Genomic DNA, 21,925 nt, shown 5'->3' with positions numbered 1-21,925 from the left:
CCACGACGACAAAACTGAAAAGAAAAACCACAAGGAGAAGCCTTCCCTTATCGCTCATTATCCTAATAATGAACCTTGCGAGCAATGGGGAATAACGACCTCCGAGCTTCCATTAAAAAAATATTTCCACTGTATCCAATCCATTCGCTTGTCACTTGACATTTTCTAAGTTGTTACTTGAAAATGCAATTTCTTAAGGGAGTCGTTTCAAAATTATTATCAAAGGAAGTCTTCAAGGCCGACAGTCACTTTATTATTGTATTAAAATATAAATCTTATTTAATTTTCTTCAAATTGAGTTTACTTCATTTCCTTTTGACTTTAAACACCCCTTCAACTTGTTAGTGCACCGTAGATGTGACTTTTAATGCTAACGGGGCAATACAATTTTGACGCCGTCTTTGATTGCACAACTGCGAAGCAAGGTGTTGTGGTATCACAAACAGTTACAGGCTTTCAAACGAAACTGCACTAGTGTTTGCTCATTTTAATCGAAACAAAAATAATTTTGAAATTAAAAAACATATATAATTTACTACAAAAAAATGATATTGAAGCGTGACAACATGTATTCCTGATCTTATTTTTAATTTTTGTAAGAGCAAGAAGTACTCTTCGTACTCTTCACATTTTAACACTCTTTACGGATGTTTTATGAAAAAAAATCTAAGCTGCACTTCGGACAGAGAATACGAAAAAGTAGGCAAATCCAGTTATAAAAGCGTGGTAATTGTTAGTTTTATAGATAAACATTTTCAGTGTTAATATATTTTTTCTAGGGCTATTCCTGTTCGGATCTACGTCGATTGTCCTTTACCACTTACCTATGTCCAAATACTTTACTCAGCTCAGTGGAGGTTTTGCAAAAAATTAGCGATTATCTCTCTAAACCTAACTAAATAGTTGCTAAAAGTGTCATTTTGTTTTTTTGTATTTCGGAAAACTGGCATGTCCACTATCGAAATTAAAGTTTACCCTCTTGGATAGAATGGCCGTGCAAGGGTAAATAACAATTAAAACAAACGATATTAAATAAGCTTTATTTATGTCTCGTCGAGTTGTTTAAGCAACCTGTTTAATACAAGCGAGCAGCTGCTGAAATATTTTACAAAATAAAAGAACCACAAGCCTGCAGTTTTAACATATCATCTGCTCGTAAAAGTCCAACGGATCAACATGTTTCTGCCGGTGATTTTCGTGTCTTTGCTCGTTTTACACGGAACTGTTTGCGAGGAAGAAGAGAGTGATGAAGATTTTGCCTTGGTAAGAACCAGTGTTTTACCTCTAAAAAGAACTTGTAGCATTAAAGTAATAGATTTGACAGTGTAAATAGTTTGAACAATTTCCAACTGATTCTTCATGTGTATTAGAAGAAGTAAGTAATGTCAGGAGACGTAAGCATCACACATAAAGTTAAATGCCTCCCTTGTACTTTTTTAATTGTAGTACTTAAAACCACATTTAAAAAAAGTTTTCTTGTCGCGAATTCTTTAACATATTATACAGTTATTCTACTCTAGAAAATCGTCCTTGTTAAGACAGGTTGTAATTCTTCTACGTTGTGCAGAGCGCGAAAACAGCGTTCTATTACAATTTATTACAATCCTCCAATAGTGTGTATTCATAGCGCATGTTATCTCTTTTGTCCCGATAGAAATATCTCACAAACTTCAATTACCTTTCACAAAGCCGTTCAATGAGCCATGACATGACAACCGCCATCAAAAAATTCCAGCAATTCTTTGGTTTACCGGTGACCGGACTGCTCGACGAGGAGACTATAAATGAAATGAAGAAGCCACGATGTGGACTCCCGGATCTTGACGTCAATGGCGAGCGCATGCGCGTAAAGCGATATTCGACCTCTTTTAAAAAATGGAGCAAAACAAATCTTAAGTACTACCTGTCTTATGGCGAGGATTTGTCACACAGCGACCAGGACAGAATCTTTGCCCAGGCATTCAAAGTGTGGAGTGATGCAGCAACAAAACTTCAGTTTTCGAGAACACACTCACGTTTTGATGCCGACTTAAAAATCAGGTTTTGTTCTGTTTATCTTATGTTAACGTTTCGGAGGAGGTGGGGAGGAAGGAGTTGTGAATGGGGATGATCTTTCAATTCCATGATCTAGTGTAGGGCCTATTTCAAAGCCGTTTGATTGAATATTTTAAAACGTTTTATACCGTATTTATTCGATTAAGCGCCCAACCTCGAATAAGCGCCCAGCCTCGAATAAGCGCCCAGCCTCGAATAAGCGCCCACCCCCACCCCGTAAAAATTTGACGTGCACGAGAGGAGTGAAATGACAGGAGTGAAGTTGACAAAGTACTACCAAGAGGCTACCCCGAAGACCAAGCTTTCTCAATAATTTACAGAAAACTTTCAATGATCAGTAAAAATTCGGTTTTTGGACATCTTCACCTTATGTTATTATTTACTTTTTTCTTGCAAAATAAGCGTACTACTTGCTAAAAATAGTGAAAATTTAATAAGCGCCCAGCTTCGAATAACCGCCCACCTCGAATAAGCTCCCACCCTCAGGGTCCAAATATTTAATAAGCGCCCAGGGCGCTTAAACGAATAAATACGGTATGTAGTCTTTGTAGTAATGGGAGTAAATTATTATTCAACACGCCATTTTTCTTTTGCATGCAGTTTTGGCAGAAGAATTCACTCTGGCATTGAAGGGAAATGTTTTGATGCGTTTGATGGTAGAGGTAAAGTTCTGGCACACGCTTTCTACCCACAAGATGGCGCACTCCACTTCGATGAAGATGAGAAATTTGCAGAGACTGGTTCATTTTGGAGAGGAACGCAAAGCTTGTATTGGGTTGCTGTCCATGAGATTGGCCATGCTCTGGGACTAAAGCACTCAGACGTAAGGGGTACAGTAATGTGGCCGACCGTTAGCCGGGGTAAACCCAAGCTGCATCGAGACGACATTGCCGGTATCAGGTCTTTATACGGTATGTTGTTTACCGTACATTTGTTGTGTACGTTAAAAAGGGGGCGCAGAATCGAACAAAAAAATAAAATAGTATCGCAGGGCGCATGTTGAAACTTTGTTCGCGAAGCTTGTTCTGAGTGCCCTAGCTCTTTAAATTGCATGACGCACATGGCCAGACCTTAGACTGTAAAACCCCAGGAGGAAATTATCGTTTGAAAATTTCTGATATCCACTTAAAATTGCGAATCATTTTCTTTTTTTTTATTTTAATTTATTTTAATTTTCTTTTTTTCTTTTTTTATTTCAATTCTGAGGGTCATTGACATTTAAAATTGTGCAATATTTAAAGTCTGTTTGAAGGATTTTTTTCCTAATTTAGCTGGTTATTTAAAAAAAAAATACTTTTGCGTGGTGGGAATTTGACTGCAATGTGCTAGATAAAATATTTTATTTTATTACGACTTAATTGTCATAGTCTATAAGATTCGAACTTTGGTCGGACACCGTACCTCACCGATTTCGCTGAAATTTGGCATGCAGTCTTGTTTTAGGGTCCTAACTACCAAATGGATATTAAAAAGTTTCAATTCTTTTTATTTTGGAAAATATCGAGAAGGCCGATTTGAAGCGTCCGTGACGGCTCGCCAACATGGCGGATCGAAGGTGTTCTTGTTAGTTCGACACTGAACCTGCCGTCACAGTTTCTCGATCATACTTGGCATAGTTATAAAGAACTATCTTTCTTCTTTCTATATATCAAAATAGATTTGGCAAATGTTGAGTTTGGATGATCAACGGCCAAGAAGTTCGAAGGTATGTTAACGATGTTTTGAACAGTCTCAAATTTACTACAAAATGAAAGGCTAATAACTCCACTGTTATCTCGATTTAGAAGTAGCCATTTACCATGAACAAAGCTTGTTCATTGGTGAATTGATTCCATTAATAAAAAAATTGGGGAAATGTAACCGTTAAGAATAAAAAATTATGGAACCTCTAGTAAATTGGCCATTTCAGCGCCATTTCAGCGGATCAGCTCATTTAACAGCAAATAATCGGGAGAAACATGAAAGGGTTACAGTCGTTTATAATAAGCAGTTTCCATGTATTCTTTGCTTATCTGAAACAAATACATGATCTTTGCCAAAGATATGGCGATTTTTGAGCGTACGATCGTTTCTCCAAATTTTTATGTCGGCAACTTTATTTTATTTGTTGTCGAGATTATACGCTGTTGTTATTCAATATTCGTTTCACAAGAACTTCTGTTGCTCGCATTTCCCAAATCACTGTTTAAGAAATTGCCCATTCCGTAACAGGGTCATTCTTACTTTTTCTTTAAAAATTACTAGGAAAGCAAGAATGTTATAGAACGGTTTTATACTAGTAAAAATACCTGTCAGACAAAAATTCAACTGTTTGTGTTATCTGGCTGTTTTCACAAATATGCAAATTTAGGAATTCTTAAAGTGCCTATCTTTAACTATTTCACGCTTAAAGATTCCTTTAAATCTTTTCGCCTACCTTTAGGACAAACGAAGTTTTGTTTCTCCAAGCAGAATGCTCGTTATCAGCAATGAAAGTCGAAGAGATACAGAAGCTCGAGTAAAATTCTAACTGCTGTGAAAAGAACATCGTTTGAGCTTGACGTGTATTTATAGATTGCTCATTTAACAGCAAATAATCGGGAGAAACATGAAAGGGTTACAGTCGTTTATAATAAGCAGTTTTCAGGTATTCTTTGCTTATATTAAACAAATACATGATCTTTGCCAAAGATATGGCGATTTTTGAGCGTACGATCGTTTCTCCAAATTTTTATGTCGGCAACTTTATTTTATTTGTTGTCGAGATTATACGCTGTTGTTATTCAAGTATTCGTTTCACAAGAACTTCTGTTGTTTGCATTTCTCAAATCACTGTTTAAGAAATTGCCCATTCCGTAACAGGGTCATTCTTACTTTTTCTTTAAAAATTACTAGGAAAGCAAGAATGCCATAGAACGGTTTTATACTAGTGAAAATACCTGTCAGACATAACTTCAACTGTTTGTGTTATCTGGCTGTTTTCACAAATATGCAAATTTAGGAATTCTTAAAGTGCCTATCTTTAACTATTTCACGCTTAAAGATTCCTCTAAATCTTTTCGCCTACCTTTTGGCCAAACGAACTTTTGTGTCTCCAGGCAGAATGCTCGTTATCAGCAATGAAAGTCGAAGAGATACAGAAGCTCGAGTAAAATTCTAACTGCTGTGAAATGAACATCGTTTGAGCTTGACGTGTATTTATAGATTGCGCTCGAGCTCCGTTAATTAAGTTTATTCATTTGGCGATCAGATAAAAATCAATGAATGATCAGAGTTATTAAAGTCCATTTCTAAGCACGAGAGACACGGAAGTTTGTTTCAGAAGCATTTATGCATAGAAATACCGGTTTATTTTTGAGCGGGAAATCTGCATTTATAATAGCTGGGAGTTTGGGGTGTTTTTTGGTGTAGTTTTTTTTTTTTGAGGGGGCTCGGGGGGGGGAGGGGGGTGTGGAAGTGGTGCCTTCGTATCCTCTTTTGTTCTTTTACACAGTGGCCTGAATTTGGAACCGTTCGGGGAATGGATTATCAATTACTCTTCGTTATGCCATGTCACCCCTTAATGTGGGAGCGCCGTGCCTCAATTCACGATAAAAAATTTATGGCCGCCCGGTCCATTTATGTAGTTCTCCGCCAGGTCTCTCAATAGGCAGGTTACGAGCCTATTGGCCCATCCGGCCGGAACTCATACCGGTTTCCGCAACGTGAAGCGACAACGAGTATTTTTTACTCCACCCGGATGGGATGCTATTCCATCGCAGGGTTACCTCCCTTCCCGAAAAGCTAAAGATTGACTGGTAATCATTTTTTAACCTGGGTAAGGAAAGGGACTCTGGGAGTTGAGAGGCTTTCCAAAGAACTTAACGCATTGTCCCCCAAAAGCTCTATCCAGGACTGTTTGGCCCAGAGTCCAGCGCAGTGACCATTGTTAGGCCATCACGCTCCCCAACCGTGTAAGAAAGTGCAAAAATCTGCTTGTATAAGCCCTGGGGTTGTACAGTTTGGTACGAAATGTGGGCTTTTAAATGTGGTAGGTCTTATATCCGTGGTTGGGGTGCGGTGGCTTAAAGCGAAATTAAAAAAACTTCTTGTTTTCTGAAAAACGTTTTTATAAACTGATTTGAATTACATTAATGAATTAAAGGGACAGTGTCACCAAGATTTAATAAAATTTAAAACTCTCAAGACGGTAACCTGGTAGGAAAAAAGTGGCCTTAAACTTTGACAGTTGACTTGGAAGAAATATATGGGCCTTGAATTGGGAGGGCTTATGAGAGAAAAGGATAAAAAGGGGAATTTCACAGAATCTGCTCAACAGCGTACTCTCGAACAGCTTTCATTTATCTGCCCACTGTCTTTTCTCTCTCCAGGTTTTAGTAAGGCCAGACCGCTATGAGTGGATTTACAATTCATATTAACACTTTTTTGAGATTTTTAAATCCCGGTTCGAGCTTTGGGGGGATATTGCGTTGAGTTCTTCGGAAAGCCTCTGTACTATCATACCGTATCTACTCGAATAAGCGCTGCCCCCGAATAAGCGCCGCCCTCGAATAAGCGCCGCCCCCGGCGCCGCAGTCCCGACGCGGGACTGTGGAACTAGAAACAGAACTACAAAGCAACTCTTAAACAAACTTGGACATTTCTTTCCATCAAAAGCGACGTTCTGCAGTTCAAACTGCTTGTTTGACCGCTCAGTTTTTCTATTGAACATTCTTCAGTACTTCAGTACAATCTTCAGCAAGAGACGACTTTTGGCAATCAGGGGACCCTATTTTAATAAATGTAAAGGATTAGATTCTTTGTGGCGTCAAACTTTTTAATAAGCGCCGCCCTCGAATAAGCGCCGCACTGGAGGCGTAAAAAATTTAATAAGCGAGTAATTACGGTAGTCCCTTTCTTCACCTAGCTAGGTCGGCGATAAGGACATACGTGATGTAAGTCATGACGCATCACGAGAGGTGTCCTTATGGAGCTCGAGAGGTTCGACTTTAATAAAAAAAAAGTCCGAGATAACAAAAACAGCCAAGTTCTCACCTGCTTTTTTTGTAAAAATCTGGACGAAAAACATTTGTATCTTTTAACTTGCCCTAAAAAGAATTGATTCGAAATTCATTTCAAATCAATGAGGAAAATGTGTTAGCTTCACTGTTATGTTGTTCTTGCCGCGAGTAAGCCACGCCTTCTTCGAACACGATAATTACTGATGACACAAACGTAAAGTCATGTTCATTTCAAAATCAGCTCGCATTATGCTTATTAACAGATGAGCTCTTTTGTTCAACATTCAGACCACTGTGTCAGAGATCTAAAGAGGATTCGGAGGCACCACTTCCACCCCCTCCCCCCGCCTTCCTATAACAACACCAAAAAAAAACCCCAAACTCCCAGCTATTATAAATGCAGATTTACCGCTAGAAGCCGAGTATTTTTTAACCGCGTCAGTCAATAATAAACCGGTATTTCTATGCATAAATGCTTCTGAAACAAACTTCCGTGTCTCTCGTGCTTAGAAATGGACTTTAATAACTCTGATCATTCATTGATTTTTATCTGATCGCCAAATGAATAAACTTAATTAACACATTTAAAAGCCCACATTTCGTACCAAACTGTACAACCCCAGGGCTTATACAAGCAGATTTTTGCACTTTCTTTCACGGTTGGGGAGCGTGATGGCCTAATAATTGTCACTGCGCTGGACTCTGGACCAAACAGTCCTGGATAGAGCTTTTGGGGGACAATGCGTTAAGTTCTTTGGAAAGCCTCTCAACTCCCAGAGTCCCTTTCCTTACCCAGGTTAAAAAATGATTACCAGTCAATCTTTAGCTTTTCGGGAAGGGAGGTAACCCTGCGATGGAATAGCATCCCATCCGGGTGGAGTAAAAAATACTCGTTGTCGCTTCACGTTGCGGAAACCGGTATGAGCTCCGGCCGGATGGGCCACTAGGCTCGTAACCAGCCTATTGAGAGACCTGGCGGAGAACTACATAAATGGACCGGGCGGCCATAAATTTTTTATCGTGAATTGAGGCACGGCGCTCCCACATTAAGGGGTGACATGGCATAACGAAGAGTAATTGATAATCCATTCCCCGAACGGTTCCAAATTCAGGCCACTGTGTAAAAGAACAAAAGAGGATACGAAGGCACCACTTCCACACCCCCCTCCCCCCCCCCCCGAGCCCCCTCCAAAAATAAAACTACACCAAAAAACACCCCAAACTCCCAGCTATTATAAATGCAGATTTCCCGCTCAAAAATAAACCGGTATTTCTATGCATAAATGCTTCTGAAACAAACTTCCGTGTCTCTCGTGCTTAGAAATGGACTTTAATAACTCTGATCATTCATTGATTTTTATCTGATCGCCAAATGAATAAACTTAATTAACGGAGCTCGAGCGCAATCTATAAATACACGTCAAGCTCAAACGATGTTCATTTCACAGCAGTTAGAATTTTACTCGAGCTTCTGTATCTCTTCGACTTTCATTGCTGATAACGAGCATTCTGCCTGGAGACACAAAAGTTCGTTTGGCCAAAAGGTAGGCGAAAAGATTTAGAGGAATCTTTAAGCGTGAAATAGTTAAAGATAGGCACTTTAAGAATTCCTAAATTTGCATATTTGTGAAAACAGCCAGATAACACAAACAGTTGAAGTTATGTCTGACAGGTATTTTCACTAGTATAAAACCGTTCTATGGCATTCTTGCTTTCCTAGTAATTTTTAAAGAAAAAGTAAGAATGACCCTGTTACGGAATGGGCAATTTCTTAAACAGTGATTTGAGAAATGCAAACAACAGAAGTTCTTGTGAAACGAATACTTGAATAACAACAGCGTATAATCTCGACAACAAATAAAATAAAGTTGCCGACATAAAAATTTGGAGAAACGATCGTACGCTCAAAAATCGCCATATCTTTGGCAAAGATCATGTATTTGTTTAATATAAGCAAAGAATACCTGAAAACTGCTTATTATAAACGACTGTAACCCTTTCATGTTTCTCCCGATTATTTGCTGTTAAATGAGCAATCTATAAATACACGTCAAGCTCAAACGATGTTCATTTCACAGCAGTTAGAATTTTACTCGAGCTTCTGTATCTCTTCGACTTTCATTGCTGATAACGAGCATTCTGCTTGGAGAAACAAAACTTCGTTTGTCCTAAAGGTAGGCGAAAAGATTTAAAGGAATCTTTAAGCGTGAAATAGTTAAAGATAGGCACTTTAAGAATTCCTAAATTTGCATATTTGTGAAAGCAGCCAGATAACACAAACAGTTGAATTTTTGTCTGACAGGTATTTTTACTAGTATAAAACCGTTCTATAACATTCTTGCTTTCCTAGTAATTTTTAAAGAAAAAGTAAGAATGACCCTGTTACGGAATGGGCAATTTCTTAAACAGCCAGTTGGGAAATGCGAGCAACAGAAGTTCTTGTGAAACGAATATTGAATAACAACAGCGTATAATCTCGACAACAAATAAAATAAAGTTGCCGACATAAAAATTTGGAGAAACGATCGTACGCTCAAAAATCGCCATATCTTTGGCAAAGATTATGTATTTGTTTAAGATAAGTAAAGAATACCTGAAAACTGCTTATTATAAACGACTGTAACCCTTTCATGTTTCTCCCGATTATTTGCTGTTAAATGAGCTGATCCGCTGAATTGGCGCTGAAATGGCCAATTTACTAGAGGTTCCATAATTTTTTATTCTTAACGGTTACATTTCCCCAATTTTTTTATTAATGGAATCAATTCACCAATGAACAAGCTTTGTTCATGGTAAATGGCTTGTTCTAAATCGAGATAACAGTGGAGTTATAAGCCTTTCATTTTGTAGTAAATTTGAGACTGTTCAAAACATCGTTAACATACCTTCGAACTTCTTGGCCGTTGATCATCCAAACTCAACATTTGCCAAATCTATTTTGATATATAGAAAGAAGAAAGATAGTTCTTTATAACTATGCCAAGTATGATCGAGAAACTGTGACGGCAGGTTCAGTGTCGAACTAACAAGAACACCTTCGATCCGCCATGTTGGCGAGCCGTCACGGACGCTTCAAATCGGCCTTCTCGATATTTTCCAAAATAAAAAGAATTGAAACTTTTTAATATCCATTTGGTAGTTAGGACCCTAAAACAAGACTGCATGCCAAATTTCAGCGAAATCGGTGAGGTACGGTGTCCGCGAACTTTAAAAAAAGCTCGAAAATTATGGAGTATTACACTTAAGCCATGTTTAAGAATTGGTCCCTCTTAACTGTTTTTTTTTTTTTGGTTTTAGGTTAACAGAGTTTTTGATGAAAACGAAGATCGAAGATTTTAAAAGCATTTTCGCAAATTGCATTGGAATGTTTGTCAATAAAAACGCAGTGCAATCATATTAAAGTCGTGTGAATATTATTTGTTGTGGCTGGTCTTGCTAATACTTTACAGTTCGTAACGCCGTTTGTTGACAACAACAACAAAAGTAGTTCGTTGGAGAAGGCATTATCTGTGAACGCACTTCCTTTAAAGCAAGTATTATGTATCAACCTCCTCGCCCCACTGCCAAAACCTTAATGTGAAATAAACCTAAAGTACATGCTCGTGTTCGTTTTTCTGTGTTTCGATTGGCTGTTTTTGCAAATATTCAACAAGGGGAACGCATTGATTGGTATGGAAAACAGATAAATTCAGCCAACGGACAAAATGTACATATCAACTTAACTGCTTGAAGAAGTTATTCCACAAATCACGTATCAGATACGATTTATCCCTATTTTTGTGTTTGTTAAGGAGTTTCTGATATATGTGAATTCATGTTAAAAACGTCCACCAATGAAAATAAATGATTTTACAGCATGAAGCACTCGCACGCTAGGTCCGCACTGGATAGGACAGTTTTTTTTTTTTTTTTTTTTTTTTGCAAGTTCGCTGGAAAAAAAAAAAGCAAAAAAAAAGTAATAAAAAGCACCGTCCTCTTTACCTTTTTTAATGGAAATCAACACAAGAAAACTTTTTTTACTTGGCCAATGCTTATTTTTTCCTCCTTGCTGGAGGACTCCCCCACACCATTGTCTGGAAATCAGATCTATCGATAGAAATGAATAGCAAACAAGCTACCGTAGCAAACCATTAAAACATTATATATATTGGACCAGTTTTTGGAAAAATGCGAGCTTAAACCAATTCAAAAATAGAAAATTATTTTATAATTTTCTGTGATGCTGTTAATATAACTGGTAGCGTCAAATTATTTTAGGATAAAGGAATAGCAAGGAAGCGAGAAACTATTTTTTTTAGGAAATTTCATCGTTCGTTTTCCCGCCTAGCGGCTGTCAAAGAATTTTGAACATCCCTGTCTCATTTAACAACAAGAGGAAGAAGGGAATATATTGCGAAAACGAATACACATTAAAACAGACCAGAACATGGTTATAGCAACTGCTTAATAGATAGAAACTCAGATAGAAACTCTGGGTCCTTGCGATTTAATGTTTTAAACTTTTACGACGTTTTTAAAACAAAAACTATTTCTTTTCTCCGTTTTGTTTTGCAGCCATAGTATAATACATTGAAAAGTGCACAAACTATAACAAAATTATAAACATCTCACGTTGTAAAACGCGTTTTCTAAAACGAGCAACAACTTCGCCCTACAGGTAGGCAAAAATTAAACGTGTCGACTAATCCGAAATAATTTTAATAAGAAGATACCTCCCCGGATCGCCCATTGAAGAACCTTGTAAAGCAGGGTGAATAAAGAGCGGCCAGCTCCTATTGTTAAATTTTTCCACTTTGTCCAATTCTTTTGCTCTTAAAAACTTCCCTTAATCAGTTTTAGTCGTCAAAGTATAAATAACATTTTGTAGTAGTTGTTGTAGTAGTTGTTGTAGTAGCCCCAGTATAGCTTATAATTGTACGGAATATAAATCTTGCTACATTTATTTGTAATTTTCTTGTTTCTTGTTCAAACACTGCTTGAACTTCAAATTCAAGTATACTGTAGATATGACTTTTAATGCTAACAGAGCAATACGATTTTGTCGCCGCCTTTTATTAAACAACTGCGAAACAAGGTGCTGCGGCATCGCAAACAAAAGGTTTTCATTTGAAACAGCGCTAGTGTTGGCGCATTTTAATTAAAAGAACAATATTTTTTGGGATTAATTTGCACATGATTTTATTAAAAGTGACATTGAAGCGAACTTGTTTTTGCAATTACCGCAGATTTGCGTCGCAAGGTGCAGGGCATGGACTTCCATTGTTGAATTTTCTTGTCTGTACGTACAGACATCAAACCACATTCGGATGTTCACGTGCACCATACAATCACAAAAGAGGAAGACCGCTAACCCCTTACCACTCCCCCCAATATCCCAACCCCCGCCGGGACGATGCGTCTTTTACAAGATATAATCTACTGATAACATTTTTGAGAGCGATTACTAGTCTTGTTCTCTTACGATTCTACCTTCGTATAACCACTCGTCACAAGTTTTATGGAAAATAGTTGGACAAAACGTCAACATTTTCTCCGAAAAAACCGGCATGGAAACTTTGCAAAATAAAAGTTTACCCACTTGGGTAAAATGACTGTCCGAGGGTAAATAACAATTAAAACAAACGATATTAATTGCGCTTTATTTTTATCTAATTTAATAAAAGAATTACATGCCTTCAATTTTAACACATGATTTGCTCGTAAGAGACAAACGGATCAACATGTTTCTCCCGGTGATCTTCGTGTCTTTGCTAGCTTTCCATGGGGCTGCTTGCGAGGAAGAAGAAAGTGATGAAGATTTTGCTTTGGTAAGACCTGATTTACCCTTAATGTGGATTTCCACTGACGCGTAATTTTTTACGCGCGTTTACGTGCGTGAAAAAAAAAATAGAGACAATGTATGAACGATTTGCTTAAACGTTTCTACATTTATTTGTAATTTTCTTGTTTCTTGTTCAAACACTGCTTGAACTTCAAATTCAAGTATACTGTAGATATGACTTTTAATGCTAACAGAGCAATACGATTTTGTCGCCGCCTTTTATTAAACAACTGCGAAACAAGGTGCTGCGGCATCGCAAACAGAAGGTTTTCATTTGAAACAGCGCTAGTGTTGGCGCATTTTAATTAAAAGAACAATATTTTTTGGGATTAATTTGCACATGATTTTTTTTTTTTGCGTGAAAAAAAAAATAGAGACAATGTATGAACGATTTGCTTAAACGTTTACGCAAGCCCTTCATACATTGTCTCCAAAGTTTTTCACGCACGTAAACGCACGTAAGAAATAACGCGTCAGTGGAAATCCACCTTTAAAGAAAAGTTCTATCAATATAAGCGGTATTAATTCGGATTTTGAAACTCTAAAAAAGTTAAGTAATGTCAGATGAAGTAAGCATGCCATATAATGTTTAATACCTACCTAGTGATTCTCGAATACTCCTTTTAAATTACGTTAACAGAAAAAAAATTAATATATTATTCAAAAATATGATTCTCCTCTTAAAAACCTTCCCAGTAAAGAAAAGTTTTCCGCAGCGCAAAGGCAACATTCTTTATATACGATTCTCGAAATGTTTGAATTAAACGTTGTGCATGCTTTCTCTGTTGTTTTGTTAGAAATATCTCAAAGACTACAACTACATCTCACGATTAAGCCGATCAGGTTACCAAGACATGACAACCGCAATAAAACGATTCCAGAAATTCTTCGGTTTACCTGAAACTGGACGGCTGGACGAAGAGACTCTTTACGAGATGAAGAAGCCACGATGTGGAGTCCCGGACGTTGGTTATAATGGCGAGCGCATGCGCGTTAAGCGATATTCAACCTGGCACCAAAAGTGGAGGAAAACAAGTCTTAAATATTACTTGTCTTATGGCGAAGATTTGTCACACAGCAAGCAGGACAGAATCTTTTCCCAGGCATTCAAAATGTGGAGTGATGTGGCAAGAAAACTGAAGTTTTCCAGAACATACTCAGTCTCTGATGCTGACTTGAAAATCAGGTTTTGTGCTTTTATGTTAATTTAAGTGTGTTGGGGGGGGGGGGGGGGGGGGGGGGGGGGGTGGTTAATGGGTGGAAGAAGGGAGGGAATCGAAGTGGGATGACCCTCAGATCTTACAATTGTGTGTCTAAGGATCTAATTTGCTGTACCGTAATTCTCGCTTAAACACACCCGGCGTTTATTTCAAACTTAGCCTGGTAAACCTGGCGTTTATTTGACTGGTGCAGTTTATTCCTGCCGGGTATTTATTAAGCAACGGTTTTATTGATTATTTTTGACAAAAATGTATCTGGCTAATATACCTTATATAGATAGATGACCTAATTAATCCATGGTAGTTCTTCTCAGCAAAAATCTATTAACAAATATAAGAATTTAAACTATTATGATATGAAAGTGAATTACAAGAAAAATGACCCAAAATAAACTAACTAAAAACAAAGAAACAAAACGGTACTGTTTTTCAGCTTATTATAACGAGGGGCCTATTTTTAACTCCACTTTGGAGACCCGGCGTTTATTCGGTACCCGGCGTTTAAACGAGAAAATACGGTAATTCAAAGATACATAAATTAAATTATTCTTAGTTAAAAATTAAATATATTTATTTTATTTGCGATTATTGTCATTTAAAACTACAAGCCTCTCTCTTGCAGTTTTGGCAAAGGAAGCCACGCTGGTGTCTCTGGTGAAGGGCAGTGCAGTTTTAAGTTTGATGGCAGAGGCAATGTTCTAGCTCACGCTTTCTTTCCAGAAGATGGCCGACTCCACTTCGATGAGGATGAGAAGTTTTCGGAGACTGGTTCATCTTTTTGGGGAAAACAAAGCTTGATTTATACCGCTGTCCACGAGATTGGTCATGCATTAGGACTTAGACACTCTAACGTAAAGGGTGCAGTAATGTGGCCGAGCGCTAGCTATGGTAGACCCAAGTTGCATTCAGACGACATTGCCGGTATCAGGTCTTTATACGGTATGTTGCATGCCAGTCATAAATTATGTATGTCATTAAAAAAAGAATAGTGTAAAAAGAATTGTCCCTGGAGGGAAGGGGTTCTCCCCATTTTGGGCGTGTGTTGGTACGTTTTTTAGGCTGCACTATCAAAATGGTTGGTAGGTTAAACAATTTGTCATGAAGGCTTTTATTTACCTGTAGTATTTAAAATATTATAAACAGATCCACCGATTGATCTAAGGATTTTAAGGTGTTGTAAGTTGTTCTTTCAGTGATAAAGTTTAAAATAGATGCATTATCACAACTTTTTTATAGGATTATCTTATTTTATCGAAGGTTAATAAGGCAAATGGTTACCTGTTCTGTCAAAATTTTATACAAAGGGGTAAGAGTTTGGATTTCACTATTTAATACTTTACAGTGCAAGTGTTGCACCTTAATTCACGTTAAAAATGATTTATATTACTCTTCTTTTTTTGGTTGTAGGTTAAAAATGGGTCGGATGATATCCAGGATCGGAGAATGACGCTTGTTGTCAATTCAAATGGAACTAAAATTGAATGGAATTGAATGTCAATAAAAGCGTTCGAAGTTCAATAAAAGAGTTGTGTGACTATTTTGTTTTGCAGCCTAAGTATCAATGCACTGAATTTACTGAAAATTACACAAACTATAACAAAATTACAGTCATTTTATTTTGCAAAAAGGCGTTGGCCATAAAGAAGAAACAAGTTAGGGGGTAAAAGTTGAAGCCAACTTCACTAAGGCCCGGTTCAGATCGGACGCCGATCTTTTCATGAGCCGAACCTAATTACTTGAATTAAGTACATGAAAAGATCGGCGTCTGAATCAAATTATAACGGCTATTTCAATTTGGAACGGCTCACCCGTTCTTCCCGCCTGACTTGGCCGAGAATTTCGCCTGTGGAACGCCTTTGGAACGGCTTTGATTCTAACGCCGTACTTTTCATGTGCCGATCCTAATTCATAAATTATTATAATGTATTTTGCCAGAAGTTTGACTGGTTTTATTGAAACTGTATTAGGAATGGCCTCGGAACGGCCAAAAAGTACGGCGTCTGAATCAAGGGTCGTACTTTTGTCAATTTGGGTCGGTCCAAATTCGAATTGAGTGCGGCTCATGAAAAGTACGGCGTCTGAACCGGGTCTAAGGTAGCGTAACGTTGAGGTTTTTTCAGCACCAAAAACGAAACGTTGCCGGTGCTTAAAAGTACCGACGACGAAAACTGAAATACAATAAACAAAAAGAAACTTCCCATATAGTTCATTAGAGGGTTCTGGTCGAAAAATAGCATTCCAAAGCTTTTGGGTCATTATTAGTTTGGTTGGTAAATAAAAAAGGCAGTCTTAGGCCATATAACATTGTTTCTTAGTGCACATTGTGAAATTTACATAAAATGAGCCTTGTGAAGCAAGGCAAATAAAAACAAATAGAAAAAAAGGTTTCCACTTTGTCAAATTCCTTTGCTTGTAAAATTCCCCTTTATCGGTTTTAGTCGTCAAGTAATGACCCCTTGTAATAGTTGTTTCAAAGGTCCTTTAAACACAGCCACTTTATAATTGTACGAAATATAATGTTACTTCATTTATTTTTCTCGTTTAAAAGCTTGTGATTTATTTTTTTTTATTCAATCACTCTGCTTTAACTTGTAAGTACATTGTAGATGAGACTTTTAAAACCAACAGAGCAATACAATTTTGTCGCCGCCTCTGATTAAACAACTGCCAAGGACGGCGCTGCGGCATCGCAAACAAAAGGCTTTTATATGAAACTGCGCTAGTGTTTGCGCATTTTAATTAATAGAACAATGATTATTGGAATAACTTTGCACATGATTTTATTTTAAAAAAGTTCCATCGAAGCGAACTTGGTTTTGCAATTACCACAAAATAATATTGCATCGCTAGGTGGAGGGCATGGATATCATTCATTCTTGAATTTTCTTATTTTAATTTAGATAACCGTAACCACATTCTACAGAAAACCACTATACAACCACAAAAGGGGAAAGGCCCCTCTAAAATACCATCCTATAAGGCTAATGGGATACCATTCGTAAAAAAGTTTTTACTTTATAGACCACTACACTTTTTCTCTGTTCAAGACCGCAGCAGGCCAAAGAACATTCACATACAGAGCCGTAAACCTATGGAACAGCCTTGATATTAAAATCAAAAACGCTAAATCTCTGTTCGCTTTTAAAACAAACCTTAGGAATCATCTTCTTTTAAACTTTTAATCATTATTTTATTTAATTTCAATTTTATTTGTAAATATTAGAGATAAGTAGTTTTTATTTTTTATTGTAAATAGTTACTGAAAAGCCCTGTGGGGGAGTTTACTATTAAAGTTCTTATTCTTCTTCTTATTCTACCCTCCCCATTCCCTCTCCCTAAATATCCTAACTGCTTCCCACACCTATAATCGAAGCGCAGGCAGATTGACAGCGAGTTCTAGTCTTGTTCTCTTCCTATTTTTCGCATAATAACTCTTCACAAATTTTATGGAAAATAGTTGTTCAAAACGTCTGCCTTTTTCGTGACAACTTTGCAAAATTACTGTTTACTCACTTAGTTAAAATAACCGACCAAGGGTAAATACCAATTAAAACAAACGATATATATAAACGAGCTTTATTTGCTTCTCATTGAGTTATGTTTAAGCAGCCTGTTTTACAAGCGAGCAGCTGCTAAAGTGTTTTTCAAAATAAAAGAACTACATGCCTGCAATTTTAACACATGATTTGCTCGTAAGAGACAAACGGATCAACATGTTTCTCCCGGTGATTTTCGTGTCTTTGCTAGTTTTCCATGGGGCTGCTTGCGAGGAAGAAGAAAGTGATGAAGATTTCGCAATGGTATGACCTGATTTACCCCTTAGAAAAATACTATCGACATAAGCGGCATTAATTCGGATTTTTAGTCTGCCAAAAAATGTTGAGCAATTTCCAAAGGAACCTTTTTACTGTAGTTGAGTTAATTATAAGTAATGTCAGATGGCGTAAGCACTGCATATAATCTTGAATAGTCCTTTAAAATGACTTTAACAAAATAATACTTTTTAACATATTATACAACAATTCCCTTCTTAAAAATTTTCCAAGTAAAGAAAGGTTGTCACAGCGCGAAAACAACTTTCTTTAGGTTCAATTCTTGTATTGTTTGGATTGAACGTTATACCTTATTGCATGAAATTTTCGCGACACGTTAATTTCGCCATTCCAAAAAAAGCGCGAAATTAAAGGGACGCGAACAATAAGTGGTGCGAACATTACGTGAAGCGAAAATTAAGTGACTCACATTATGAAATAAGAAAGAATAAGTTTAGTACCACCGAAGGAAGGAATTTTAATTGAAATGGATGTTGCCGTCAATTGACTCAAGAACAAAAACTCAAGTACAAGCACGTCCTACTTATAGACAATGTGAGAACTGCTCTGTTGTTGCTATTGCCGAGATTTAGTTCCGCCCTTGCGTTTTTGTTTTTGTTCCTTTGGTGAAGTCGTTTTATTTAATTCAAGGGTATGTTAGATAATATTGCCAAGGAAATGTATTAAATTGTGTCTTACTCAAAAACGCGAAATGAAAGTGATTCAAAATATGAAAATTTTTGCAAAATCGCGAAATTTAATTAAGTGTCGTGAAATATGCGTACCGCGTACCTCATGTATTAAGGTACATTCTTTTTCTGTTGTTTCGTTTAAAGAAATATCTCACAGACTACAACTACATCTCTCAAACCCGAGCAGGGAACCATGACATGACAACCGCAATAAAAAGATTCCAGAAATTCTTCGGTTTACCTGTTACTGGACGACTGGACGAAGAGACACTTTACGAGATGAGGAAACCACGATGTGGAGTCCCGGATGTTGGTTTCAATGGCGAGCGCATACGCGCTAAACGATATAAAACAAACCGTGGGCCAAAATGGAGCAAAACAAATCTCAAATACTATTTGTCTTATGGCGAGGATTTGTCACACAGCAAACAGGACAGAATATTTGCCGAGGCATTCAAAATGTGGAGTGATGTGGCACCAAAACTGAGGATTTCCAGGACATACTCAGTCTCTGATGCTGAATTGAAAATCAGGTTTTGTGTTATGTTAATTTGTGTATGTGAAGGATTCGATAGGGAGTGTGTTTGGACGAAAGAAGGGAGGGAGTCAAAGTGGGGTATCTTAAATCATACAATGGTGTGTCTAAAAGGACCTTATTTCGATGTAACTCAAAGATACACAAAAATTATTGTTTCAAGTTAAATTAAATACATTTATTTTATTTGCGATTATCATTTTAAGCTAGAAGCCTCTCTCTTTCAGTTTTGGCAAAGGAAGTCACGCTGGTGTCTCTGGGGAAGGTCGGTGTAATTCAAAATTTGATGGCAAAGGCAACGTTCTAGCACACGCTTTTTATCCAGAAGATGGCCGACTTCACTTCGATGATGATGAGAAATTTTCAGAGACTGGTTCAGCCTTTTGGGGTAAACAAAGCTTGATTCATGTTGCTGTCCATGAGATCGGTCATGCGTTAGTGATGAGTGACTCACTCACTCAAACGTAAAGGGTTCAGTGATGTGGCCGGCCTCTGAATATGGTAGACCTGTGTTGCAGTCAGACGACATTGCCCGTATCAGGTCTTTATACGGTATGTATCATGCCATTCGTGAATTATGTAAGCCACTAAAAAATAGTGTAACAGAAAATTACCCTGAAGGGAATGGATTCTTCCGTTATTGGACGTAGAGTGGATTTACTGTTCGGGCAAGAGGAATATTAATTGGCTCACGATTTTGAATATAGAAAAGGGTAGGACAATTTATCATTAACTATTTGTTTACATGTTTAAAAAAATCATGAAAAGACCCACCAATTTATCTAAGGATTTATTAAAGTAAAAAGGCAAAATCCTGACTTTGTGTTAAAGAATCTTACCGAAGGTGAATTGGGCAAATGATTACTTTTTCTACCTCTACAAAGGGGCAAGGCTTTAAAGTTTGCTAATAAATACTTTAAAGATAAAGAAATACAGTTCACGCTAAAAATGATAAATATTATTATTTTTAGGTTGATTATGCCTTTGATGATGTCAAAGTTCGAAGAATGAAGCTTTTTTCCAAATGGAACTGAGACTGGATGAAATTGAATGTCAATAAAAACGCTTGTAGTTCAATGAAAAAGTTGTGATTTTATTATTTGTTGGAATAAGTATAATACCTGAGAACCAAGCTCCTCTACCCTTTCTTATGTTCCTTTCTCGTTACACGGCTACTTTTGCAGAAATAATATACATGTATCATATTGGCAGCTCGAAGACGTTCATCGCCTATTGATCACGATTTTTACAAGACAACTCATATCAATAAATATGCTTACTCTCAAGGGTTCATTTTACAACCGCCAGTTTACTCCGCGAGCAGGCTCTCTCTTCGGGGCAACGTAAGCCATTCTGGGGCAACGACGCGAACGAAGCGAGCACGCGTGTCCCGAAGAGAGAGCCTGCTCGCAGGCAACCGCCTAGTTTTGATCGCACCCAGCCGCCATCTTGAAAGCGGAGTAGTCCCTGGGAAGGAGGTTGATCTCGTTACTGAGGTGTTAGTACAGAAATTGCTCTCAGTTTATCCGCGTCTTTGAATTGTGATTTTCTGTACGAAAGCATTGATAAAAGAACATTTTTACGCAAATAAACTTATTTTAAGCGTACTTCTCTCCCTCTCCCTCTCCCCAGCTCTATTTCCCGAACATCTGAACTGTTATGAAGCACGATACAGAAATATTGCAAAAAACATTTGCTACCCAGCAGTTGGTATTAGCGACCTTTAGATTGCACTTCGAGTACGAAATTGAGTACCAGTACGAGTTTATAAACCAAATTCGTGTGCCCCCTATAATCTCTTGTCACACCAATCTTATCCCTAACGTTAATTTTTGCGTTAGTAAGCAACAGGAAAGAGTTATAGTTTGGGGGATGCAATTGTCAGCTGAACTGTCTCGAAATTCCAAAGTCGTACACGTACTAAATCTCGTTCTCGTAGTCAAATTTAAAGGTCGCTATTCTATATGTTATACATTGAAACATTTTTGCACTCAGCATTTGAATTAACTAAGGCCAAACCAAAATAAAAAAAATGGTGGTGCCTTTTCTCAGACTGTATAATATAGTATATTAAACACATTTAGGATGGAAATTGTAAAGAAGATCCTCGCAGTTAATAACGCACACGCAACTAAAGCAGTTTCGAAAAAGATGCGCTTTGCGATCATTTTTTTCATTTCGCAGTTCAAATATATGCTTTTCATATATTCATAATTTCATCTTCATCTTTCCTGGGTATATTACGAACCAATTCAATGACTAGCTCCCAGTTGGCTTGTTGGTAATAGCGCTGCACCAGAATCGCAGAGGTCAGAGTTCGAATCTCAGCAAGCCTGATTATTTCAGGCTTCGTTTTCAGAAATGCTTTAGTTGCGTTAATAACTGCCAGGATCTTTTTTGCATTTATTTTTTTTTTTTCATTTCGCAGTTCAAATATGTGACCCTCCACGGGAAAACATTGACAAAGGTGATAGCACGCTCACAACACGCTAACACATGGTTCTCATATTTTCATAACTTCACATTTAGGATGGATAAGTTTCGTCCTTCGTAAGACATACGAAATACACATTCACACAGAACAGAATATTGTGACAGCAGATGTTTTTATAATATAACCAAGGAAATTAACTTAAAAAAAGATCTACTTCAATCGCCACAATTTGTGGTATTTGTACTATTACCCCTACAAAACCCCGAGAAAAAACATATTAAAAATTCCATTTACATTATCGTTTTATTGACCTTATGAACAACTAAACAATTGCTAGATACTAATATTTGAGAATCTTTTATATAAAGCTTTTTCAG

At 37.3% G+C, this 21,925-nt stretch overlaps 3 protein-coding genes across 3 annotated transcripts; all 3 read left to right on the top strand.

The window, feature by feature from the left end:
- The first annotated feature begins 1,176 nt into the window (after positions 1 to 1,176).
- On the top strand, positions 1,177 to 10,336 carry LOC144657996 (collagenase 3-like). The gene is made up of 4 exons (XM_078518327.1): positions 1,177 to 1,263; positions 1,655 to 2,040; positions 2,656 to 2,966; positions 10,332 to 10,336. Exons 1-4 carry the CDS (start codon positions 1,177 to 1,179, stop codon positions 10,334 to 10,336), a joined length of 789 nt encoding a protein of 262 aa, XP_078374453.1.
- A 2,418-nt stretch (positions 10,337 to 12,754) lies between these two features.
- LOC144657995 (collagenase 3-like) lies at positions 12,755 to 15,487 on the top strand. The gene is made up of 4 exons (XM_078518326.1): positions 12,755 to 12,841; positions 13,653 to 14,041; positions 14,698 to 15,014; positions 15,483 to 15,487. Exons 1-4 carry the CDS (start codon positions 12,755 to 12,757, stop codon positions 15,485 to 15,487), a joined length of 798 nt encoding a protein of 265 aa, XP_078374452.1.
- A 2,385-nt stretch (positions 15,488 to 17,872) lies between these two features.
- On the top strand, positions 17,873 to 20,156 carry LOC144656096 (collagenase 3-like). The gene is made up of 4 exons (XM_078516322.1): positions 17,873 to 17,875; positions 18,724 to 19,112; positions 19,342 to 19,666; positions 20,086 to 20,156. Exons 1-3 carry the CDS (start codon positions 17,873 to 17,875, stop codon positions 19,580 to 19,582), a joined length of 633 nt encoding a protein of 210 aa, XP_078372448.1. The 3' UTR covers positions 19,583 to 19,666; positions 20,086 to 20,156.
- The last annotated feature ends 1,769 nt before the right edge of the window (positions 20,157 to 21,925 follow it).

Source organism: Oculina patagonica, chromosome 6 (genome assembly GCF_052425735.1).
Source record: "Oculina patagonica isolate OP01 chromosome 6, crgOcupat, whole genome shotgun sequence".
Classification (NCBI taxonomy): domain Eukaryota; kingdom Metazoa; phylum Cnidaria; class Anthozoa; order Scleractinia; family Oculinidae; genus Oculina; species Oculina patagonica.
Note: the sequence above shows the minus strand (reverse complement) of the source record. Positions and strands in the feature narration are given on the sequence as shown.